The sequence below is a fragment of the Diceros bicornis genome, chromosome 1 (assembly GCF_020826845.1).
Source record: "Diceros bicornis minor isolate mBicDic1 chromosome 1, mDicBic1.mat.cur, whole genome shotgun sequence".
NCBI classification, from domain to species: domain Eukaryota; kingdom Metazoa; phylum Chordata; class Mammalia; order Perissodactyla; family Rhinocerotidae; genus Diceros; species Diceros bicornis.
The window spans coordinates 33,693,487-33,720,123 of NC_080740.1; the positions used below are offsets into that span (position 1 = coordinate 33,693,487).

A 26,637-nucleotide genomic window follows, 5' to 3' on the forward strand; every position below is an offset into this window, starting at 1 on the left:
GAGGCTTTTTTCTCCTTCTCCTTTTAATAACAATTAGTTTTGAACCTCAGCCAATCCCATCCTTCAGCCAATCATTCCTAAGGAACAGAGAAATATTTATTGTCACGCCAAGTAACTGATTTTAGTTACCCAGTAATTTGGTATTAGTACTCGAGTAATACTGGAAACACTTATTAAGGGAGAAATTCAATACATTTGCCCAAGCCACATCAGAACCCAATTTGAAAATGTCAATCTACTCAAGACGAAGTTGATTATCACTTTGAATAAGCATTCGCGTCTGGAAGACTGAGAAGAGTGCGTCAGGCATCAGGATTCTCTTCTGAAAGCCCTCGGAATCCTGGGCTTTCGGTGGGGAAGAAAGGACACAGGAAGAACCCATGATAGGCTCGATCAGATCTCGGGTGAGCGGCTCTGCCCGAAGAGCCCATGGAGCTGACGCAAACAGGTAGTAGGGGACTCTCTTCAGGAGTCCTCTTAATTTTTCAGCTAGGGTCTCCATTTTGAACGATATCGCTTGGGATTTAAATATCCTGAGTGATTTAGATGCACCAGACAGAAAACTACACAAAACTATTTATAGTTGTTTTGTGGCCTTAGAAAAGCAAAATGCTTAGTTCCTAAATCCCGGCGGGTACTTTTTATTCGTGGGGGGAGCGCGGGAACTGAGGGGAAGAGGGGCGCTTTTCTCCCCGACGTTTTCTAACGCTTGCTCTAGCCACCCATAGCACCTTTGCGTTCACTGGGCCGCACCAGATCTCTCAATAGATTTTACCCAAAACACTAAGTGCGGGAGGCAAAGTCAGATGGAGCCAACACCCCGCACCTCTAACCTCTAATAGCTCCCTTGTGGTAGGAGAGGCACTAGCCAGCCCAGCGAGGAAACAGAAGACCCGGGTCTGGGGCCTTTGTGTGGGGCGGGGCATCTCTGGCTGAGATCTCAGCGAGTCAGCTCCAGCGACGCGTTATCTCCCTCAATGAAACATCATTATTCGACCTCCTCTCATCCAGGCCGCACCTCCCACCCCAGTTCCCTTTTGGCATCTCTTTGGTAATGTGTTCCATTAACTCTGCAGCCATCGTCCACCTCCTCCCTCACGGCGACAGTTTTCAGATTTGGCCCTAGGTTACCGCCACGTCTCCCTAGCAACCGTGTCGCTAATGGCCACCGGAAGAAACCTCGATCACGTGCTCCGTGGACGTCCGGGTTTGCAACGTGACTTCCGGTTGTCAATTTCCCCGGAGGCGGCGGCGGCGGCGGCTGCAGCGGCGGTGGAGGAGAAGCTGCGTGGCCCGAGGTCGCCGTGGCCCCAGTGGCGGTTGGCTCCGGGTGGGCTCGCGTCATCCTGCCCCGTGTGCGATGCATCCGCGGCGCCCGGACGGATTCGATGGCTTGGGCTATCGGGGTGGTGCCCGGGATGAGCAGGGCTTTGGGGGCGCTTTCCCTGCAAGGTCCTACAGCACCGCCTCGGACCTGAGCCACTGGGTGACCACTCCCCCAGACATCCCGGGGAGCCGCAACCTGCACTGGGGCGAGAAGAGCCCGCCCTACGGCGTGCCCGCCCCCTCCACCCCGCTCGAGGACCCCGCCGAGGAACCGCTTCCCGGCAGCGGCGGCGTGCCGGGCCAGAGCAGCGGTGAGGGACGCGGCGGGCAAGGCAGGGGTGGGTGGGGTGGCGGAGCGGCGGCCTGCGGACCCCGGAAGCCGCGCCGAGGGTCCCGCCTCCGCTGCCTCTCGGCCTATCGCGCGCCACACCCTCTGCCCTCCTTTCGTCCTCTGCGCCTGAGCGGGCCTCCGCCCTCTTCCTCTCACACATGTTCCCTCCGGGATCACCTCCAAAAAAGACACCTGCCTTAGCTTCGGGTGCGTGGTAGGAATTTCGAAGGGTTTTGGAGTATGACATCCCATGACCCGAATCAAGAAAGAAGAAAATTGGGTTATTTACTGCTTATTGGGAATCTGTGAACAATACCTAATTCACTGACAGTTCTATTTCCTTGATTTAATTAATTGTATCTTTGTGTTCTGGTAAGGGAAGTTTTTCAGCATAGGCAGGCTTGGGCTCAATTGCAATTAATTTCTTTCTATAGATCCCAAAAAGAGTACTGGAAAGTTATAAATTAAACAATTCAAAATGCATATATGATTGCTACAGAGTTATCTTCTTTGGCAGTAAAGCTGATGTTTTTATCTTTTCATAATTTATGCTTTGATGGTTATAATGAGGAGCTCTTAATAAAACATCGGGTTTTGTTTTTTGTTTTTTTTTTTACGGCAGTTTAGTTAATGTAAGTTTGCAAGGAAGATAGAAGCCTGAGAGACTTATACAGTTAACAATAGTAAACTTTCCTAACGTTCCAGAAAATATCAGTTGATATTTTCTGTTAATATTAGGGGATGGTGTGTACACACAAAAAGAGAAAAACTGAAAGGAGGAAAGTATCTTTATTGGGCAAAAGAAGCTTCTATCTAACTTGGATATTTTTCAAGGCAAGAGGGAACGGATGGTTTCCCCAGAGACATGTTTACCTGGCCTTGTTCTGACTGTAAGGGAATAGCGAGGACATGGCTTCATTTGAAAGAGTAGAGATGAGAGAGAGCAGAGATGGGAGAAGGGAGTGAGAAAAGAGAGGGAGAGAGAAAAATTATCCCTTGTGAATATTGTATTATAGCTGAAATTTAATGTCTAGTCCCCTGGGGTTGTGATATTTCACCATTGTGATTTTGGGTTTTTTAGTCAAGGAGAAAATTTTTTTTCCTGTTTTGACATGTGCATAGGAATGTTTCCAGCTGTAAACTTTACTAATAGGACTATAGAAATGCCATCAGGAGTAGCACATTGGTACCCAGTAGCCTATCACAGAGATCTAATTAAGCAACTGCTCTCAAAATATCTAAAACTTGGGGAGATAGAGAAGAAGAGGGCTTTATTTACCCATTTTTTGGTTACCGTAAGTATTCTTTCAGTTTAATAATTTTGAGGTGTTTTACTTGTGACTATTGGTTTCACATAGATGTTCTCCACGAGTCACAGTGAATGACTAATTTTACAACATGGAAGGTAAAGTTGGTATAAGTATCTGTCAAAGCCTTCTACAGAAAAAATGTTAAGTCGTTTGTAGTCAGAAGTTGAAAACTGATAGCCCTTAGATTCTACCTACAGACATGTTGATTTGGCCCACACAATGTTTTAATGCTTTTTAAAATAGTTGCCAGTATTTTAAAATTGGAAGATACTATATAAAAATATGAATATCTTTTTTAGAAAAATCACAGCTTAGAAACCCTGGGCCCACAGTCCCGCGTGGCAACAATGAATTGGAGCTGAAGAGCAATTGTGCCTTTAGAAAAAAGTCTCTACCTTGCAACTTGCCACAAGCCCCTACAGAGCCCTTGACTCATTCAAAGCACCTCCCTGGCCCCCATCAGAATTTGACTTTGGGACCTGGAGTTTAAATGGATATCATGTTAATAAAAGAAAATATTTTTTGTTGTTTTTACAGTAAACCTAAGTATTGGTTATAAGTAATCTTATTCCTTCTATTTTAGAACAGTTGAATAGATTTGCTGGATTTGGAATTGGACTTGCAAGGTAATATTTTATCTAAAGATTTTTAATTTAAGTTTTTATTTAAAGTTTTCTCTTTAATGTAATTGATAATATTAAATGATTAGTATTGCTTCTTTAGATTGAGTCTTTAGAGCAGTAGATTAAATATTGAATAATATTTTGCAGAAAAAATTGTTTAAAACCTATAACTTTTTTCAGTAAGGATAGAGAATAGTCATTCAATTTTATAATCACAAAATAATTTTGTAAGGAATATTGTAAGAATTTTCATGTGTCTAGCCAAAGAATAAAATAAAATCTAATCTTATCTCCCTCTCCAAAAAAAGTAATTGTGCATTGAACCTTTTCCGTAAGCATTCGAATTATAATAAGATATTTAGCAACATAGAATCTGGATTTCACTTACAATCAGCATTTAATGAACACCATTTTTGATTAATGATCATTTTGTATAAGAAAATCTTCCAGTTTTGATTTTGTGATCTTTAGTGAATACTGTTTCAAAAACGTTGGAATTGCACAAAGGCTTAGATTTCCTGTCAGAATAGCTCATTGTTTTACACATTTTAATCAAGAAAAAATGACCTTATTTGCATAATTAAACCTGAGATGTTAATGTCAATAGAAACAAAATTTGTGTATTAAAGTTTTCCTTTTGCTAGAGTTAATTTTTCTTTAGCCTCACTGTTTATACTTAAGCTATCGTTCATTTGATATATTATTAATATATATGTGAATGTGTGTGTCTATGCACACACACGCACGTGTCACTGTTAGTGCTGAAGTCCACAGTCGTAATTTGTTTGTGGGGAATGCTTTCAGAAGAAGTATTTGATGCATAAAATAGTAGTCAATTAGCACGGTCATTAGAATCCCTATAATATAAGTGCAAAGTACATCAAAACCAAAATTTATAGAGTGGTGTTCATGAAGAATAGATAGCTCTTCTAATAGGAACTTTGTTCATAGGACATCTTCTGAAAGAAATGGAAAGGGGCATTTAAATTCTCTAGGAAAGGATTTTCCCATATCAGACACAAGAAATGTAGTTTCATCTTCATACTATACATATTAATATTTTACATTGTTTCCCTTGCTTACCAGTTTGCAAGTCTGGCTTTAATTCTTTTCATACTGAATTTTGTTATTGGTAGAATGATTTTCAAATATGTCTAGACATTTAAAAATGTTTTTTTGTAAAAAAAATGCATGATTAAAATAATGCATGATTCTTCAAGCAAGAATAATTTCAGATACATATGGTTGTAAATTAAATTTGGCTATATTATATATATATAAAAATTATTTTTATATAGTCTCTTTACAGAAAATGTACTGGCCCATCCTTGCATTGTTCTCCGCCGCCAATGTCAGGTAAATGTACTTTCTATGACCTTCAAAACAATAATCCTAACCCTAATTTGAAGTACAGAACCCAGATAAATGGCTGAGACCATGTAACCATTATTCCCTTTGAAATGTACCAAAATCTATAATATATCAGTTCTCAAACTTTTTGGTGCTTGAAACCTTTTAAGTGTTAAAAATTATTGAGCTTTCCAAAGAACTTTTGTTTATATAGGTTATATCTATCAATACTTCGTTTCCTTTCAGAAATCAAAACTGGGAAAATTTTAATATATATTTCTTTCTTTAATTTATTAAAAATAATAAACTCTTTAGGTATTAACATAAATAGTGTTTTTATGAAAAATATTTTACTTTTTTGCAAATATCTTTAATGTCTGGCACAATGGAAGACAGCCAGATTTTCACATCTGCTTCTGCAGTCCATCTGTTAATACATTGTTTTTGAAAGAAACAAGAAAATCTGGCCTTATACTCATATGCATTTGAAAATGGGAGTATTTTATGTCTTTTCCAGATAATTGGCAGATCTTCTTCTTTGATACTACACCACAGCTCAATAAGTAGTAATTTCTTAAGGGTTATTTGCAATGTGAAGTCTGAAGCCACATCAATTAACTTTTTATACTCTGTTACATTAATATCTATTGCTCTGTACTGCATGTTGAATGGATTTTTTTACCCATGCACGATTCTGTTACATTATGTATTGATAAATTGAAAAATATTGATTTACTAAGTTATATAGATCCTCTAAATGTTATGACATTTGATTATACAGTGTCAAAAAAACACCGTCATTAAAATCACTACCAATCTCACCAGAAAAGTATTTTAGTATTGGTCAACTCTTGATGGTGGATACAGGTTTTCCAGAATTCTGATTTTTGCTTGTAAACGGAGATTTATTGTTGGCAACAAATACTGTCTGTTTTTTCTTTAATCAGCAAGCTCACTTCGTTCATTTTTAAAAACATCTGTCTGTCCCAAGTGTGAATAACTATAGTCTGTCAGTTTTTCCAGAAGAAATGGGAAAAAAGTGTCTACTTCAGCTTGCAGCTCCATCAGACAAATGCTTTTCCTTGGCAGCTGTTCATTGTGCAGCACACAGAATATTGATTAGAAAGATGGTGTGTACTCAAAGAGTCAAGATTTTATAAAATTAATATATTTTATAAAATTAATACATCCAAGGACACATTCTTTAGTGAAAGTGGCTTTTTCTCCTTACAAGTGAGTGGGATGAAGTATACAATAAGTACGAAAATATATTTAGGTGCCACTGCTTTGATTCATGCTAAGGAGATAGCGAGTTTACCCACCGTTGCTTTTGCACTATTATTCAAAGTCAACATGATGAAAAAGGCAAATGATGCCTTAGTATCAAGAAAATAATTTTGAACTTGTCGATCCCTTGAAAGGGTAATGAGGCCCTCGGTGTCAGTGGATCACACTGTGGCAAAAGCTCCTATAATATAACTTATCTTCTTTCCAAATTGAGTTAGAAAAGATACAAATAATTACAAATTAAGCTGTTCATGCTTAGCACCAAAAAGTAAGTATATAGAGAGAAATAGCCATTTAAATATTGAGCAATGTATATGCCCCAGAACAGTAAATTTCAGACATATATTTTACATTGTGTCAATATTACATCATGATCCAGTATATACCTATATATGAGTAACTTAAAAAAATGTTTTATGAAATAATACCTTCAGAATGTGTGATGCATTCTCATACTTTCTTTTTTTATTATTTCACTTAATAAGCATTGGTTCTGAACCCCCTTTACTGATTTCATAATTTATCACTTGTTTATAGCTTATAGTTTGAAAGATGCTTGCCGTTGGGAGACACGAATCTCCCGTTCCCTGAGTTTCTTTGTGGTTCCTGTGTGTTAAATGGCATCGGCATTTTGCAACACTGAATGTAATTCTAGTGTTTCAGGAAACATAAATATCAAACAACAAGGCCTTCTTTATTATATATTCTACGTTACTATATATGTTGTGCATTGGTCTTCAGGGTTGTATTTCTATAACCATATGTACTGTACTTTTAATAAGTCATTGAAAGCACTTTCAATACTAATTTTGCTTAGGTGTAATTTATGCTGGCATTAGAAGTGAACATTTGTTTATGCTGTGACTCCACTGTATATCTTTCATGGCCTTGTTGTTTCTTGACAAAACAATAACAAAATAATCGTGAAATATCTTTTTTACAGGTTAATTACCATGCTCGGCATTATCATCTCACTCCGTTTACTGTCATCAATATTATGTACAGCTTCAACAAAACTCAGGTGAGAATTATCCTATAAATTCTATTAAAGTTATTTATAATATAAGTGCTCTTTGGCCTTAGTAATACTTAAAGCAACAATAATTCCTTTTAATTTAGTTAATAAAAATATCTTAACTCTCATACTGAACCTACTGTAACATGGTAATGACATCTTTTTGTTGTTACTGAATAATCAGTGAATTAACACCTTTGCCAAAATTAACTAAATATTAGGGGTATTTAATCAATATTAGAGATATTTAATTAATTGGAGTGTTCATCTTGGCCTCACCTAGGCCACTCAACAAACATTAAAATAATGATAAGAATTAATTTAGTTGTAGTTCTCTACTAAAATGTCCTTTAGAATAATGCCTTATGGGAAAATATCAGTACACATTCAATATCAAGTTTTATTAAGACCTTTTTGTGTTTCTTATTTAGGCATTAACAGAAATAACAATAAATTTTGTTCATTTTAGGGACCAAGGGCCCTTTGGAAAGGAATGGGAAGTACCTTTATTGTCCAGGGAGTCACACTTGGAGCAGAGGGAATAATCAGTGAATTCACACCTTTACCAAGGTACCGTTTTTGGCATTTTCTCAATATTAGCTTCATATTAAAAAAATGACAAAATGTGATAGTTTCTAAAAAATTCCTTGAATTTGAAAACTTGCCTGAAGTAGCTAAGGGAAGAAACAGAAAGTAAAGTGAATTATATCTTACTGAATGTGTGTGTGTTAAAGAAAATGCTTCCTGGTCTAGTATCTATTAAGATATGTCTTTCAGCTCCTACTGCTGTGTGTCAACAAGTATCAACTAAGAAACAAACATGAGTATGTAAGTACTTCCTGTTCTTTAGCCAGTTTGGTGAAGGAGACACATGTAAGCAAATTATAGTACATACGTGATTTGCTATAGTGCTATAATTAAACACTCTCATTTCAGAGCCTTAGGGACAGTTTGCGTGGAGTTATTGGCAAGGATTTCAAAAAAGAACTGAAATCTGAGCTAGATCTTGAATTATGAGTAGGAATTGACTTGACAGAGGAGGAGAGCATTCCGAGCAGAGGTGACAGCATGCCCAATTTTATGGAGGTTGGAAGGTCTGGGTAATAAGAAGTGTCTTGTGCTTGGAATATTGGGCGTGTATGGAGTGGAATAACAGGAAAAGAAGCTGAGGTGCTAGATTGAAGCATGGTTGTGCCTTTGTGAGGGACTTAGTCTTTATTCTTTATGGTGTTGGGAATCTAAGGGAGTTTTTTTTGTTTGTTTCTCTTTTTTAGTATATGGGCGCTTTGATCAAGGGTGTACTCAAGTGGCAGTATAAAAACAAAATGGACTGATGTAGAGAGAGACTTGTGGAGAACTGTTATAGCAATCTAGGCCTGACTGAGAAGGGCCGGAACTCTGGAATAGAACAAAAAGGGATGAGCTGGATAGACATTTCTGAAGTATAAATGATAATTGGTGATAGATTGGGAATGGGGGTATGGGAGAATGAATTGAGATTTCTAGATTGGAATAGAGTTGGAGAATTCATGAAGAATAGTAAGTTGGAGAGGGAAAGAAGATAAGGAATTTAACTTTCAATAGTTGAAGTGTGATATTCCTGCAAGACATCTAAGGGGACATGTCTAATAAGTGGTTGGAAATGTGAATCGGAGTCTTAGAGAAAATTTGAAGCTGGAGGCCTAGCTTTGAATGTTGTGGCATAAAAGTAGCAGTTGAAGCATTAGGATGGATGAATTTCCCTAAGGAGAAAGTGTAGACTAAGTAAGAGAAGGTAAACCAAGGATAGAATCCTGGGCAATGTGTGATTTCACATGTGTGTGCCATGCATGTGTGTGTATGTGTGTGGCAGGAGAGGTAGTTGAGGGGAGTAGTGAGAGATGCTCATAAAACAAACTGAAAACAGCGGTAAGCTAGAGGACAATAGTGTCCTAGAGGCCAAGAGAGAATTAGAATTGTAGATAGGTTTGGAGGGAGAGGGTAGCGAAATTGGGGAAGTTCGCTTCTGGGTCTGTTTTTCTCTCTAAAACAGGATACAGGGTCATTAGGTGAAAGAAGGATGAGCATTGGAGTCGAAGTAGAAAAGCATGAGAAGAATGATAAACGTTTGGGATAGTCACAACTATATATAACAGAAAGAGAACTTTCCAAGGAATATGTGAAAGGAATGTTAATAGATAATATTGGAGGGGCCGGCCTGGTGGCGCAGGCGGTTAAGTGCGCGCCCTCCGCTGCGGCGGCCCGGGGTTCGCTGGTTCAGATCCCGGGCGCGCACCGAAGTACTGCTTGGTAAGCCATGCTGTGGCGGCGTCCCATATAAAGTGGAGGAAGATAGGCACCGATGTTAGCCGTCTTCCTCAGCAAAAAAAGAGGAGGATTGGCGGATGTTAGCTCAGGGCTGATCTCCTCACAAAAAAAAAAAAAAAAAAAAAATAGATAATATTGGAAATCATAAATTTGTTTAGGTGCTATTTGGCAGGACTTTGTGATTTTCTGTATCAGTACTATATCCCAGGAATAGTGCTAAAGACTTAGAATGGTTTGTTAATCCAAAGTTGGCTCCTGGCAGGGTGAATTTTTGGATTGACAAGGAAATGAGGTAATTAAAGGTATAGCCACTGGTGTCTCAATCTTGGGATTCAGTCTTTATAGGGAAGAAAATGAAGGCAAGAGAGACTGAGATCAGGCTTTTTGCCAATGTGATTCCTTCAAAGGACCTCATAGTCTTGAAGTTCCTTTAATACAGCGTTGTTAAATGTTAAATACAAAACATTTGACCAGCTAAAGGTTTCCCTTCTCATACTTAAAAAGTTTGAATTCCTGCCCTTGGCTAACTTTATTTACGCTATTGCTTTTTATATCACAGAATAAGATCAATAGTTAGTACTTGTCATTGAATGTTCTTGAAGTTCTCCCACAAACACAAAATTCTATAAAAATTTATCAAAATTCAGGAATTTCTATATGGTAAAGTATAAAGAATTCTGTATTTGCAGTCAGAACACTTCTGGTCCTGGCTACACCACTTTTTAGTTCTGGGACCTTAGGCAAGTAATGCCATTTCTCTAAAGCAGAGATGAAATAGTAACTTTAACTTCAGGTTGAAGAGAAGGAAAAAGAGAAATGCAAATGGGAAGGCACAGAATTTTATTATCTAACGTTTTTACTTTGTAGACATCCAGACATGTCAGTTGTGTGGGTATGTATTTCCTCTTGGTCATTTTGAACCTTATTAAAGAAGACACAAAAGATTATCTTTGTTGTGTTCTACCTGGATAACTATGGTGATAAACTCCGCTCGTTAATTCATTCATTTACTTAGCTAATATTCCTGAGTACCTACTATGTGTTAGGTCCTATGCTAGAAATCAGGTATACATTGAGGAGAAGAAACAAAAGGTACCTGTGATCATGAAGCATAGAATCTAGTGTAAGGGCCATATGTTAAGTAAAATAATCCCACTCATGAATAAATAATTACCGATTGAGATTTGTTCTCTGAAGGAAAAGAATATGGTTCTTTGAGATTATTGAAGCGTTAGGAACAATGTCCCTAATAAAATGACACTCAAGCTGAGATCTGAGTGGTGATGAGGAGGCACAGACCAGTTTGTTTAAAGACAGTGTGGCAGGGGGAACAAGGAGAATTTGAGTAACTGAGAGAAGCTCATATGGCTGGAGCTCAGAGAACAAGATGGAGAGCTGTGTGAGAGAGTGCTGAAGAAGTAGGTAAGAGCCAGTCTATGCATGGCCTTGTAGGCCACTTTAAGGGTATTGGAGAGTTTTAAGCAGGGGTCAATAACATGATCAGATTTATGTTTTTAAAAGGTCATTGTAACTGGAGATGAAGAGTTTGCGGGAGGAGCAGAGTAGATAAAAGGATACATGTTCATAAGCTATAACGGTAATCTAGGTGAGAAATAATAGTAGCTAGGACCAGGGTGGTATCTTCTGAGATGGATTTAAGGGGATAATTTTGAAATACATTTAGGTAAAATTGATGGAACTTGGTGATGGATTAGGGATGGTAGATAATAGAGAAGGACGTGTTTAGGATAATTTCCAGGATTTTGGCTTGGGTAACCAGATGTCAAATAAAGCCATTCTCTGAAGTACAATGTAAACTTTTTTTTTTTTTTAATTCTGACTTTTTGGGCAGGGTTGACCTTTCTGGGGGAAGGCAAAGTCATAGCAGACAAGGCAGCAAAGCAGTAACCCAAAGCAATTCATAGAGGTTACCACATGAGGAGGATGAGCTCTAGGGTCTCCTAGACTGAGGTTCCTTAATTACACAGTGATCACTAGGTCCAACAGGTGAGACACTATAGATTTGCCAATATTTAGTTTTTTATACTGGCTATAATTACATCTGAGAGAAGAAGAGCAAGTCTGTAGTGCCCATTAAATCACCAAGCTTGTAGTTTCTCAGTATTACTAATTTTTTAAAAAATGTATATAATCCAAGTTCATCATCTGAGATCTCTTTCTTTATCTGCTGCCCAGACCCCTCCCAAATCCTTCCCCAAACCTTCCCCCAGGTAGAGTGAGTTAGACTATGTGTTGCTCTACCTGGAAGTACCCTTTACTTTTCATATGGCATTTCTCATATTATTAACATAAGAAGCACCTATAACCAAGGCTATTTCTGTAGTTTAGTCTCTTACAGAACCCATTTGGTTGAATTCCAACTTAGTTTGACTCATGTCACATTTATAGTTGTACCAATGTAAACATTGGACAGTTTTCTCATGTTGTCTGTTTTCCTAATGACTCCTCTGAATTCACTGACTTTAAACACATTCTCTTTTAAACAAAGTGAAATCTTTCTCCAATTCAATAGATTTCCTTTCTGATTAACAGGTTCTAAATAGGGAACACTAAAAGAGTCTAAGAGTAGGAAAGAAAGATCATAAGTTTGATTTTGGACAAGTTCATTTTCATGGGCTTTACCATATCCAGGTGGAGTTGTCAGTAGAAAGATGATATCTAAGGTTGACATACAGAAAAGTCTAAACAGAAAATAATAGATTTGGGAGGTTTTGAAGCCATAATCTTGGATGAGATTACCTAGGGAAAGAGTATAGCATATAAAATAAGAAAAGAAGAGGGGCTGAGCCTTTAGGAACTCCAGAATAGGGAGTTAGGTTGGGTTAAGAAAAGTGCTCCTGCAAGGAGTCAAAAGTAGAGACCAGAAGAGAGGAGAAAAACCAGAAGAGTATGGGTTAGTGGAGTGTAGGGCCAGAGAGTGCTTCGAGAAAGCGAGGAACATGAATGTGTGGTGGCTGCTGAAAGGGCAAATTAGGTACAGACTTAAAAATGTCCATCAGGAGGCCGGCCCCAAGGCCTAGTGGTTAAGTTCAATGCATTCCACTTCGGTGGCCCGGGTTTGGTTCCCAGGCATGGACCTACACCACTTGGCAGCGGCAGCGGCAACCCACATATAAAATAGAGAAGATTGGCACAGACGTTAGCTCAGGGCGAATCTTCAGTGTCCATCGGATTTAGTGACATGGAGGTCATGGGGACCTTGGCAAGAGCTGTTTTTATGGAATAATGAAGTTGAAGCTCATTTGGAGTGGGTTCAGAAGTGAGTGAGAAGTTAGGACTGGAAATAGCAAATTTAGAAAGTTGGCTGTGAAGAGGAGAGATGAAGAGGAGTAGCTGGAAGATGAGGGGTTTGGGTTGCGTTGAGGGAAGATTTTTTTTAAGAGGGCAGCTATTTGAGCATGTGAAAATGAGAGGCAATGGAAAGTAAAGACTGCTTAAGTATAGTTATTTAAAAATTCTATTGCTTTTGTCTATTGATTATGCATCAGAGTATGTATATTATTTTATCAAATGGGGAACTGTTTTGAGAAAAAGCAAGCCATTTCTCTTAATTTTTGTTGCTCGTTTGAAGGGCAGTTTTTGCTTGTGAAAATAGTGAATTAAATATATTTATACATGTTTTGGTATTTGATAATGAAATATAAAAAGCTTTAATCACAAATAGATTTTAACACTACCCTGTTTCCTTGAAGCATTTAAATATGCTAATTTAAATTTCTAGAGCTGTGGCAATAAGTTTTACCCATTTTATAAAGGAGTAGAGAACAGATACAAGGAAGAGAGTCTCAATTTTCTTATATAGTTGGTTGTAAATTTCATTTTTCACTCTTTTACCTTAATAATCTTAATGACCTTAAGAATTGGCAGTTTTAATTAGCATTATATTCAAAGGGGAGGTGGCCCAGTCCTCACAGACCCATCTGCCTGTGTTAATGACAGTTGCATGCTTAAAATCAATGTCCTGATAACCTGTGGTAATACTTTCTGAAGCTATGATAAGAGTAATAGCAGAGCTCAGATGATTTAAAAACCATGTAGCATATTTTATTTTATAATCATAAAGTCAGCATCAGTAACATGGGAGGCCTAATCTTTTTTGACATTTTTTGGCTTAATCATTGAATGTCATTCCAGCTCTATTTTTCTGTGGTTGTTCAGGCCTAATGATAGTATTCTAGTATTAATTTAATCAGAATGTGCCACAGAAGGCTCTCTAAGGTCTTATAAATCAGAGATGGTTGTTCTATTGTCTGAAAGTTTCTTTGCAAACCTTTCAGTCTTAGAAAAATGCAAACCACCCATGCTATAATTGTACTGTTTGTTTTTAGGTTGCTTACGTTATTAGTGATTCATTTTCTTCACCTCTTTAATATAAAATATATTTATTCCTTTATCTCCTTACATTTGTCATGTTTACTCATTTCAAATAGAAAATGTTTTCCTCAGGTTCCCGCTGTGGCCGTGGTGCAGTGGGTGCCAGTTACCTGAGGGGGCCAGGTGGCAGCGTCTGCTCTCTTGTTTACGCTTCCCTTCTCTGCTGTTCCCCCTCTCTCCCTCCCTCCTCTCCCCTTCTATCCCCTCCATCTGCCTTTTCATTTTTTTCTGCCTCCTTCTTTACTTTCCCTTTTACTCTCCATATTCTTTTCTTCTTTTTCACTTTTCTCTTGATAAAGCTTTCTCCTTTTCTGTTCCTCTTTCAGGTTGCCTCTCTTCTTTTTCTTCTTTTTTTCTGGTTTCCAGAGGTAACCTAACTAGCGGAAGCACGTGGTCCTAGACCTTGGTTCCAGACCTGGCGTTTTGCCTAGCTCCTTTGAACATGTCCCTGTCATCTTTTTGACCTTCGTTTTTCTCATAAGTAAAACAAATGTGACAACACCTGCTCTGCTTGTCTCAAAGATTCCTTCCTGCATCAAATGAGATGAGAGGCAGTGTAGACCGAGAGTACAGACTTCAAGTCACAGAGACCAGAGGTAGAACCCGGTTGCCCCACTGACTGGTTATATGGGTTTGGGTCCGTTCTGAACCCTCTCTGGCCCTGTTTCCTCATCTATGAAATGGGGGTAATAGGGTCATTGTGAGCGTTAGAAATCATCTAGCAAAGCGTTTTACAAAAGCACCCGGCATGTACTAGGTGCTCCAATAGATAATAGAATATAATAAAGGTCACAAAATTAAGGTCATCGTAACAATTAAAAGCACTTTGGAAATTAGGTGCTACACAGATTTTATGCGTCCTTCTGTGTTACAGTTACTTAATTTTGTTTTGTTTTTTAATTCTCCTTCTTACATACTTTTTAAAGCTTTTTTCTTCCTTTATCCTATTCCTTGTTTCCCTTTCCCTTCTTCATCCATTCTTTTTTCCTCAACCTATCATTTTTATATCTTCTCCTTTAATTTCTCACGTTCATTTTTAGAATCAGTTGTAACTTCCTCCTCTGTCAACCCCTTCTACCAGCATATACAAAAACACCGTGTATATTTTTTCTCTTTTCAAACCACTGCAGTTGTTTGAAGCATGCCCCAGAAAGGGACTATAGAAATTAGAATATATTTCTCCTATAGATTTTTTAAAAATTTAAAAATTGATTACCGTTTTGAAAATTGGGCTAATTCAAGATGTTTTAAATAACATGGATTTTGTTTTATTTAAATTTATTTTTTAGGGAGATTTCACATAAATGGAATCTTAAACAAATAGGAGAACACCTTCTACTGAAATCGTAAGTATCAAAGTGGCATTTATATTGAAAATTTCCATTAATTTTTATAGTGTTAGAACTGAAAAAAAAAATCTTATTAAATAAATAGAGTGAAGGATATTAAAGCAATAAAATAATTGTGGAGCCAGAACTTCAAGAGACAAGTAACATAGAGTTTAGAAATAAAATCCTGAAATATATATTATCTTTAAAATAAATCTTTCTAATTTAAAAAGCTGAAATCACAACCTAATTTTTCTTTGTGTTCTTAGAAAATTAGCAAAGGTCTTCACCTTGTTTAACCTGAATTGCCAGGAAAATTGTTATTATTATTATTTTATTATTAATCAGAGAGACAAATATATTTGTATGATGGTGAGCAAACTCAAAACCTTAGTGTCATTAAAATGTAGTCGTAAAGGCACGTAGTGATTTTACAACACTGAGCATTTTTATAGATTAGAATTTTACTCTTCACTTTTTAATTTTTTTTGAAGATTGTGAATTGGAAACCCCCCCAGCTTGCTGGCTCCCTCTGTGGGACATTCCAGCACATTATTACTTAGTGATGTTCCATTCACCTTGAAAACCACTGCTTGCCAGGACCTGGCCCGTAGGGTTAGGTAAGTCCCACCTCGATATTATTTCAAATAACTATATTTTGCAGGCTTGCAAGGTTGTAATATTACTTTGTCTAAATAGTGGTGGTGGGAAGCAACTTTGCAAAGCTGTACAATATTGTTTTTTAATAATAAAAGGGGACTTCACTCACCACTGAATACTGGCTTAACTCTGCTGGGTGGGAAATCTGGGAGTGGATAATGATAATAGATAGAATAATAGCAGAACAGTAGACTTGTTCAAATATCACTAAAAAGGCAAGCAATGGAATGAATCCCTCATCCTAAATTTTAAGTGTCAGATTTATAGGCTACATTAGCTATGTGCAGATAGATTTCCAAACAGTGAATCATAAACGAGCCTACATTTTACTGGTTTAAAATAAAATCTATTTTCTTTGCAGGCTGTCCCTGTGTTATTAATACTTAATTTTTTTTCATCTCTAATTGTTGAGTGAAGCATCCTATGTTACAGGTCTCTGAAGTATCTTTAGGCTATAGGTGTTAATAGTTGAGAACCTTAAAAATACCATTCAGGCTTGAATGTAAATTATGTTGATATGTTAAAGTGGATATTTAATAGTTGAGAACCTTAAAAATACCATTCAGGCTTGAATATAAATTATGTTGATATGTTAAAGTGGATATTTAAAAATTTAGTGTAAGCATCTTGTTTCAGTATACTGATGTTTGTTTTCATTTCTACAGCCTAACTTATATGGTGGCAATGCCTTTTTATTCAGCAAGTCTAATTGAAACAGTACAGGTGAGCTATTTCTTATTGTCATTTTTTAGTTAAAAATATTTTTTAGAATATTCAATATATGTGTATGTCTGATTGTATAACAGAAAAATTAAGACTCTTAAATTTACACACCGCTAGGCATTGGTAGTGTGTATATTTCCTTTGCAAACTTACTTCACATTTCTAGTTTTAATTCTTTTTATCTCTTCCATAGGCAGCTGTACTCCTTATTCAGATATCTCAGAACCCAACCTGTGACTTACTCTGAATACAAAGAATCTATAGTTTGTTTTTTTTTTTTCAACTTTTTAAGACCTTTATGTACAATTCAAATGGTTATGGCTTATCAGACAATAAATTAATTACTAATTACCTGAGCATAAAACATGATGGACAGTCGTCCTAGCAGTGAGCATGTAGTCCCCCTGGGTAGTTTACTAACAGCATTCTTTTTAAATATGCCTTCTAAGGAAAAGTTGGTGCTATGGTGTGTTAAATACTATAAAGCTAAAGCAATCTCCTGCTAGCGTTTTAAATTGTTTTACTACTTCTAACCACATGGTGGCGCCTCAAGTACATTGAATTAATGTACTGTCTCATCATAGCGTATTTCCTACACTTAAACCTGTAAAATGAAGATAGTTTTGACTTCACCTATACACAAAATCCAACTAATTGTATACCACCTATCTTCTATCTCCAATATCAGATCCTCGAGCATATTTCTTGTCTTCCATATGTACGAGTTCCTGCTCTATAAAAACCTCATTGGATCAGCCTTTCCTCTTCTAGTTACTCTTTTCCACTTAATTGCTTTTCTAGCCCCATCATTGATTGTTTATTTATTTATTCTTAGAATTAACTTCAGTTAACTGAAGTAAACGTCTTGCTACCCAAATATACTTTCCTCTTCCTTTGCATTTGGCATTGAGTTAAATAAATGATATAACCGTTGTATGGATCTGCAGTTTACGTAGTTATCACTCTATCAGATATACTCATTTTATAGATAAGGAAAAAAATAGCAGAAAGCTAATTGTTTAAGGAAAAACAACTAAGCAGCATCATATACTGGGGGAAACAAGTTTTAGCTTTAGACCCATGTCAGAATCACATTTCTCTACTTAAATTAGATCTGTGACTTCAAAGAAATGCCTTAACCTTTCTAAATCTTAATTTTCTTATCCACAAAATGGAAATAGTATTTTCATAACTGAGTTATAAAAACTAAATGAATTATGTAAAGTGCTCAGCTCACTATATGTCAGGGTTTTGTTTTTTGTTTTTTGGGGTTTTTTTTGCTGAGAAAGATTCGCCCTGAGCTAACATCTGTTGCCAATCTTCCTCCCCTTTTTTCCCCTCCCCCAAGCCCCAAGTCCATAGTAGTATATTCTAGTTGTAAGTCCTTCTAGTTCTTCTACATGAGCCGCCACCACAGCATGGCTACTGACAGATGGGTGGTGGTGTTCCACACCTGGGAACCGAACCCAGGCTGCCCAAGCGGAGTGCACCAAACTTGAACCACTAGGCTGTCAGGGCTGGCTCTAATATCCACCCCCTGTATTCCTGCTCCAGGTTCCACCTGCTAACTGCCTCCTTTTTGACTCCTTTTGTCTGATTTTCTAGAACTCCTTTTTTTCCTTCTTAGATTTCTACTCTGTTAAACACTAAACTAAAAACTAAAAACTCTTCTTTTAGTAACTTCTTTACCTTCTCTTCTACTGTACTCCAAGGCATAATCCTTGACCCGCTCTGCTTTTTATCCTTTATTTACTATCCTGAAGAAGTCACTTACTCTCATGAATCTTTTTTTTTTTTTGGTGAGGAAGACTAGCCCTGAGCTAACATCCATTGCCAGTGCTCCTCTTTTTGCTGAGGAAGATTGGCCCTGGGCTAACATCCGTGCCCATCTTCCTCTACTTTATATGAGATGTGGCCACAGCATGGCGTGATAAGCGGTGCATAGGTCCACCCCCGGGCTCCAAACCTGTGAACCACTGAAGCAGAGTGCGCGAACTTAACCACTATGCCACCAGGCCAGCCTCTCATGAATCATTTTAACTAATCTTTATGGGAATCAAATCATTGTCACCTCAAACTCAACTCATAAAAACAATCTCATCTTATTCTCTGAAAATTCATTAGATTCCTTTTGAGCCTCTTCTCCTTTTCTATTAATGGTACTGTTGTTATCTTCACCCTAAAGACTCAAAACTTTAGTTTTAGTTTTTAGGAAAGTCTTGATTTTAGTATTTTTTTCATCCTTTATAACCAATCAGTCATCATGCCTTCTTAGTTCTAACTTCAACAAGTATCTGAGATTTGTCTGTTTCTCCCCATTGATAGGCAGACATTCTCATCCCTTCTTTACCACACACTCAACTTATTACATCAGCTTCTTTCTTCCTGCTTCGTGTTCAGTGGTTTTTTTGTCCTCCTGGGGCGCTCAGATCTCTTTGAGAACATTCTTTCCCTTGAAAAATACACATTTATACATAGATCTCCTGGAGCCCTTAAATATGAATTTCCTAGTGATCTGTTTTCTTCGTTGAGAATCCTTATTCTAGTCCCTGCATTTTTAAAGTCCATTCTACTCTTGCAAGATTAGTGTTCTTAAGTTGCGATGCTTATATCCTTTTGCTGATTAAGGATCCATGTTGACTCATATTCCCTGAGGTCAATTTCAGACTTCTCAGCATAATATTAAATCAAGGTTTTTATTGACTTCATTTTACCTTTCCAGTTAATCTTAACTGCTAATTTTTTTAAACTCATTAAATATTTATTGAGTGCCAACTTATATTAGGCACTGTTGTAGACCCTGGGCATACAGCAGCAAACAAAACAGACGAAAATACTCTGCCCTCATAGCACTTATATTCTTGTGGGAAAGATAGACATAGAGAAGGTAAATATAAAGTATACTAGATGGTGCTAAGTGCTAAAGAGAACAAAAATAAAGCAAGGAAATTAAATAAGATGTGTAATGGATAGAGAGGGTCGGTTACTAATTTTTTAAGATCAGGAAAGACCTCACTGAGAAGGTGACATTTGAGTAAAAGTCTGAGCATAGGAACCACATGGATATTTGGGAGAAGAATATTCTAAGTAGAGGGACAGTAAGTGCAAAGGCCTTGAGGTAGGATTGTATCTTATGTGTTTGAGGAGCAAAAAGGAGGCCGATATAGTTGAAGCTAACTAAGCAAGGGGGAGAACAGGAGAAGATGAGGTCTGAGAGGTGAGAGAGGGAGAGATCACACAGGACATTGTAGATCATTGTCATACTTTGCCTTTACTTTGAGGGAGATGAGAAGTCTTTGGTGGGTTTTTTTTTTTGGTGTGTGTGAGGAAGATTAGCCCTGAGCTAACATCCATGCCCATCTTCCTCCGCTTTACATGGGACGCCACCACAGCATGGCCTGACAAGCAGTGCATCAGTGCGCGCCTGGGATCCAAACCCCAGGCCGCCGAAGTGGAGCATGCGCACGTAACCACTACGCCTGGCCAGCCCCCGCTTTGGTGGGTTTGAGCAGAAGGGTGACATGATCTAACTTAGGTCTTTATTAGGATCTCTTTGGCTGCTGTATTAAAAATAGACTGGAGTGAGAAGGGAGCCAGAGATAGGGAAATGGATTAGGTTAGGAGAACTTATTTTTGTCTCATGGTTTTATATATATATATTCTATTTACTGAAAACTCTCACATTTATATGTCCAGCTTCGACCTTTTCCTTGTAGTCTAGATTGTAAACTCCACTTGGAATTTATACCTTAGATTTAACATTTCTGAAATCTTGATCTTCTCCCCCAAATTGCTACCCCAGCAATATTTCCCAACTCAGTAAAAAGCACTGTTGTTCCTTGTTCCTCCATCTCCCTGGCCAACAGCCTTGAAGTCATCCTTGATTTTCTCTTTCACACCCCAAATCCGATCCACCGGTAATTCCTATTGGCTGCAACTTGAGGAGAAAAGCACAGTTGAAGCACTTGACTTCCGTTGCTGCCTACCAGTCCCGTCTACCGTCGTCTCTTTCCTGGATCACGCAGTAACTTCTTAACTGGTTTCTCAGCCTCTGCACTTGTCCTCCTCTGCACAGCAACCAGTATAACAAAAAGTGTATCTTGTCCGTCTTCTGCTTAAAACCAACCAGTTGTTTCCCATCTGACTAGAAGCCAAAGTTGACACAGTGGCATGGTATGGCCCCTCACTGCGTTTCTAACTTCATTTTACACTATTCTCTTCTTCAGTCACTGCTGCAGCCCAACTGGCCTCTTGGCTGTTCCTTTTCTGCCTGTCCATGCCTATGTAATCTGTATCACAGACTTTGTTATACAAATCCCCCAAATTGTAAAAAGCCAGAGACATTGCAGATGGTAATGACTAACATTTATTGAGTGCCTTCTGGGTGCCAGGACTTTTTTCATTTATTACTCCCAGCAACTCTGTGCATAAAAGGTAGGCAGTACTAATCCCATTTTCATAGAATGATAAACTGACTCTCAGGAGAAGTTATGTAACTTGCCCGTGGTCACATAACCAGTAAGTAATGGAGGCAGGATTAAACCTGTACTTAAAAACTCTAAGCACTGTACTACCTCTTTAGGTGTCACGTAGTTGTTGCTCCTCAAAATGCATTCCGAGGAGCTTCCTGAGAGTGGGGAAGCCAGGTGTGTCCCCCTCCATGTCTCCTCTCCTGTTTCTCTTCCCCAATAAGAATAGCTCCCAGCTCCACTGCTATCTGTTTGATGAAATTTCATTTGAAAAAAGAATCTAATGCCTAGGTAACGTTTGAAGTCTGCAAACCATTGATGTTTTTCCTCTTTAATCAGCAAATTAGGATTTCAGAGGGACCTAAAAAGAGGTCCTTTTTTGTGGCAAAATAAGCAAATGTTAACTTGTCCTCATTTCATCGTGTTTATTTCAGAGTGAGATAATTCGAGATAACACGGGAATTTTGGAATGTGTTAAAGAAGGAATTGGAAGAGTAATAGGCATGGGAGTGCCTCACAGCAAACGCCTCCTTCCGCTTCTTTCCCTGATCTTCCCTACGGTGCTGCATGGGGTTCTTCATTACATCATCAGCTCAGTCATTCAGAAGTTTGTCCTGCTAATTCTAAAGAGAAAGACTTACAATAGCCACCTAGCTGAGAGCACTAGCCCGGTACAGAGTATGTTGGATGCTTATTTTCCAGAACTTATTGCTAACTTTGCTGCCAGTCTTTGCTCTGATGTTTTACTTTACCCACTGGAAACAGTTTTGCACCGCCTTCACATTCAAGGAACACGCACGATAATTGACAATACAGACCTTGGCTATGAAGTGCTTCCAATTAATACACAGTATGAGGGAATGAGAGACTGTATCAATACCATAAAGCAGGAGGAAGGAATGCTTGGTTTTTACAAAGGGTTTGGTGCTGTTATAGTACAGTACACACTGCATGCAGCTGTTTTACAGGTTACCAAGATTATTTACTCTACACTTCTTCAAAATAGCGTTTGAGATTTAGGTTCCTGGTTAGTCTAAAAGACATCATCTGGATACTTTGTTATGAAATTATGAAGGATAAAAGTGAAATCCTGGGGGAGGGATGGATTAGAAAGTGAAACTGGTAGAAAAAGCCCATGCTAATTATCTTGACTCTTCATTTTTTTTTTTTTAAGGTCATAGGTATATATTTTGGATCAAAAGTATTCCAAATTTGAAAACTCCATAAAAATAACGCTCATATGAATTAAATTCTAACTAGTGTAGCACTCATGCCAAACTAAAGATGATCTTGTCAGCAAACATATAACAAAATTTCAGAGCTGAGTTTATTCCATCTGACTTTAATATTTATTACATGTTTATTCCACCTTCTAGATTGATACTGGTATGTCATCCTTAATGTCGTGTGTAGTATCAGGAGATCATAGTTTACCTTAAGCAAATAAATCATGTTATCAATGAGAAAGACGAGAAGGATTAGATTTAACAATCTATAAGCAGGATTTGAAGAGTTTTAAATTGCATTGTCCCTATATAACTTTTTAATGGCTGTATGTTTATTATATAAAGCCATTTATGTACACACATATAACTTGGAATTTCCTTCATCCTTACAAATTTTCCACTCTTAGGTCAGCTTATTGCATAAAATGAAGTCATGTACTTTCTGCTTGAATATAAGACCTTAAAAGCCAAGGTATCCAAAAGATTTAAGGCAAACAGCATACTTGTCCATATCCAAACCCAACATTTCAATGCCAGCAACTTAAAATTCATCAAGTGTTTATGAAGTTTAATTTGCTTACCTAGTTATGTGAATTATGAGGCTGTTTTTCGAGCCACTCTTAGGAGAGAGAGAATATAAAATAATCATGGCAACTATTACTGTTTACACATTTACAAATTGTGCACTAAAGGAACGTCACTTGCCTTTCATTTCAGAATGACTTGTCTTAAAGGAGACACAATTAAAATTCACCTGGGAATTTGTGCCTCTTGCCTTCCGTATAGTCATCGTTAAATAATGGCTTCAGTTTTTATTTTCTTCCAGTTTTTGTTTATAGTTTCATTCTCCAAACTAGGCATACATAAAGGGAAAAGTAGATTTATCCTCATTGCCTTTTATTTAAACTTGTTTGGATGAATACTGAAGAAATACAAACCTTAAAAGCAATTTGTCTTTGCTTTTTATAGATGAGGAAAAGAAGTAAATTTCAACAAATAATAAGCAAAAAAATTGTTAATCCGTTTAATAAAAAAATTCTGTCTGTTCCTAAATTGAATTTGGTGGCGAGGCTCTTTGATTAGTAAAATGATATGCATTTGACTGATCCCTCATTCCACATTTTAAAGTTTCATTTCCTCACAGGAGAGATCACAGTTTGACTATGAACCATTTAGCACACTGAAGTGCTATGACTTTGCACTGACGTTGTTCAACGTAGAATGCGTACAAACTGAGATGTATTTTACTTGCTAAATGTCAGCGAAATGGTTACTTTTTGTGATTAATAATGTTGGAACCAAAAAATGATATCCAAAAAGTGTGAAAACAGAATATACGTAGCAACTCCATTATCTTGTGTTGTGTGTGTTTTTTTAATTACTAAAACACGTAAGTTTTCCATTTTTAAATTCCACCAAGAGGGGGCAAATAAAATTAAACACTACTGATCATGTTGTGGTTTATGGTTACGCTTTTAGATTATGGTTACTTTGTCCAACCTGTGGCATTTAAATTGTTTTCATTGCTTTTGAACTGCTAAGTAAATTTTTAGATGTTTATAATGTTTCCAACTTCCTAAAAACCTTTCATTTTTATTGTAATCAAAGAAGATGGGTTTAGACGAGAGTAACCTTATGAAAACTTCGTTTCAGAAAATTTCTAGAAGAACAGAATCTGAATGGAGTCAAGTATTTACTAGTGAAAACCGATGGGGTCCTTTATCTAGCTAAAAATTAGATATTTCAAGATTATTTGATGGAAGTTAGAATGATTCAGTTACATAAATCTGTTTCATTATGAAATCATTACAGACTGATAGGCTGAACCACACACAAGTAATGTTGGTCTTATTTTCTCACATTGAAGCAAGAATACAAATTAACATTAAAATTGAAATGTGGCAAATAAAATACTAATTTTTTTTTACTGCCATTCCAAATTAGTTGAAATATAAAAATCTCTAAATTAAATGCTGGCCAAATATGTTTAACTGAATTTAGAAAGGAATAAGTGAAATAAACGTTGGACATGCTTTTTCTGTTTTTTAAAATTATTCTATTTCTTTAGCGTATAGGTGCCAAAATCAAATTTCAATGGGCCACATTTCTTAAGATGATAATAGCTCAGAATAATATTGTTTAATTCAGTATGATTAATGGTATTAGGAATAAGATTCTATTAGAATGTTCCACAGGCCCAGTGGTCCTCCCACGTAAGCCAGATTTTGGCCATGGAGCTGAAGTGTGATATGCTTGCCTTACGTTGTAGGGTTTCTTAATTTGAGTCAAATAATCTGAAAGCAATTGAATTAAAAACTGAAACACCTGGTAAATGTTAACTTACTATGTTAAGTGAATTTATTAATTGATTTACTAAATCTGTTTATACATCTCTTTCCCTTGAGACAGTCTTCTCTATTTTATGGGCCCTTGAAAAATAATCTCTAGGTTTGTAGAATTTATTCAAGCCTCCAGACTCCCAGCACTGGATGTTCTAAATATGAAATAGTAAAAACAAACTAATTTCAAAATGGCTGTGGATTGGGGGATTTGATAATTTAGCCAGTGTTTTCAGAAACAAAACTGGAGAGGTAAGAGGTCTTGCTCACTTTTGCAGACATGCCTAAGTATTCACAGCTGTCTTTTTAGTGCTGGCTTTGTTATAACCACATGAAGCATTCACTTTACTGATTGGGCACAAGTGCTTCAATATTTCTATCTGTGTATTCGTACATCTGCTCAGAAAATAAAACACATTGCTTTGATATTTGTTTTTTCAACTGAGATTGTGGAAGATGTTGCCCTCAGTTACTCGGTCTTTTGGAATACAAAAGACTACTCTGCCAGCTCTTGAAAAGATAGCCACGTTTGAATTAATTATTTTCAATAATATATAAGCAAATAAAATCCCCTTGCACTAGAATTTGAGTGATATTTAACTTTGGCATTTCTGCTTTCTCTTCACTTTCAAATAGTACATTTCACTCTGTCTCCAATATAAACTGGATATGTCATGTCTTTTTTTTGAGTCATTGAGTATCATTGATATGGCACCAAGATGTATAGCAGAGTAACAAAAATTTGTGATTTGACAATGAATCTTATACAATATTACCTCAGCTAGAAGAGGTGTTTTGTCTGTTTTGTTTTGTTTTTAAGTTGTTTTTGTCTCACTGGTATTTTAAATATTTTCAGTAAATTGTGTAATATGAAAAAGTTCAATAAAATGTTGAAATAAAACCAATATTTTTCTTTTACTGATGCTACTCAACCACAAGTCATGTAGGGGTTCAGAATATGTCACCCCAAAGTATGCCATGTTGGTTTATTGATTATTTTGAATTAAACATACTTGAGAAACAGCCAATGCAAGGACACTAACCCTCCTTTGTCCACCTGAAAGCGAGTGATAAAATCTCCGTGTGAAAGGTAGTCTCGCTATACCAGGAGAGTAGAAGGGATCCTTATCACCAGAGACAGGGAATTTAGGGCTGAGAAGGCTGTGTAAACAAACCTTGTCAATTCTTTACCATTTATTACCCTAAGTCCAAGCCCCTCTGCCTTGTCAATTCTTAACAAATCTATTGTTTCTTTGTCTAAAAGATAGAAAATCTTTCTGTTCTGGTCACTTCTCTGAGTCTTGTCTTTCATGGGGCTTCTGTATGTACGAAATTAAATTTGTTTTTCTCCTGTTAATCTGTCTTATGTCAATGAAGTTATTACACCAACCAAAGAACCTAGAAGGCCAGAAGGGAAAATTTTTCTACACCTACAGGCGTAAAAGAAAAGTAGGTAAAAATGATCAAGAAAAATATATGTAAAGTTAATGTTTTTTGCCCACCATTTAAAAAAATCCTTCTGATGCAACTGTGATGTGGCTCACAAAACAAGTAACATGTTTCCTATGCATTATCTTTTGTAAAAGTCTTACACATTCCCTATTTGATCCTTACAACAACCCTCAGGGATTTTCTGAGTAGTGCTATCTAGAAAGGAAATAGGTATAGATGGTGGGCATCACTTGAAAACATTGTAAGGTGATCAGAAAAACCTGCAGTCACCTAGGGCTAAGAATTACTGTTGAGACGTGAAAGAGACTGCCTAAAAGAGAGGAAAAGCCAAGGAGAGTGTTTCTTTGGGAAATTAAGGCTTTCAAAAGGGGTCCTGTATACTGGGGAATTTAGAAAGCCACATGCGTGGCCAGGGTAGGACGCATGCTCAGAAAATAACTGAGAATACCCTAAATTTTCACCACTGGATGATCTATAAACTCAGTGCCAGCAGAAA

General features: G+C 37.2%; 1 protein-coding gene across 3 annotated transcripts; it reads left to right on the plus strand.

Moving 5' to 3' along the window:
* Positions 1 to 368: 368 nt before the first annotated feature.
* Positions 369 to 26,095, plus strand: SLC25A46 (solute carrier family 25 member 46). 3 transcript variants are annotated; one of them, XM_058538362.1, is made up of 8 exons: positions 369 to 448; positions 3,551 to 3,593; positions 4,889 to 4,946; positions 7,171 to 7,248; positions 7,712 to 7,812; positions 15,234 to 15,290; positions 16,598 to 16,655; positions 21,559 to 26,076. In XM_058538362.1, exons 1-8 carry the CDS (start codon positions 430 to 432, stop codon positions 22,135 to 22,137), a joined length of 993 nt encoding a protein of 330 aa, XP_058394345.1. In that variant the 5' UTR covers positions 369 to 429; the 3' UTR covers positions 22,138 to 26,076. The 3 variants fall into 3 exon arrangements, with proteins under 3 accessions (XP_058394345.1, XP_058394325.1, XP_058394336.1); XM_058538342.1 differs by lacking the exon at positions 369 to 448 and adding an exon at positions 1,277 to 1,637 and having other exon boundaries at positions 21,559 to 26,091; XM_058538353.1 differs by lacking the exon at positions 369 to 448 and adding an exon at positions 1,725 to 1,864 and having other exon boundaries at positions 21,559 to 26,095.
* The last annotated feature ends 542 nt before the right edge of the window (positions 26,096 to 26,637 follow it).

Excerpts from the sequence above, each read along its gene's own strand:
- SLC25A46 (XM_058538342.1), top strand. The coding sequence starts at position 1,361 with ATGCATCCGCGGCGCCCGGACGGATTCGATGGCTTGGGCTATCGGGGT. Across the intron at positions 1,638-3,550 it reads CGTGCCGGGCCAGAGCAGCG|AACAGTTGAATAGATTTGCT; the intron begins GTGAGGGACGCG and ends CTTCTATTTTAG. Across the intron at positions 4,947-7,170 it reads TTCTCCGCCGCCAATGTCAG|GTTAATTACCATGCTCGGCA; the intron begins GTAAATGTACTT and ends TCTTTTTTACAG.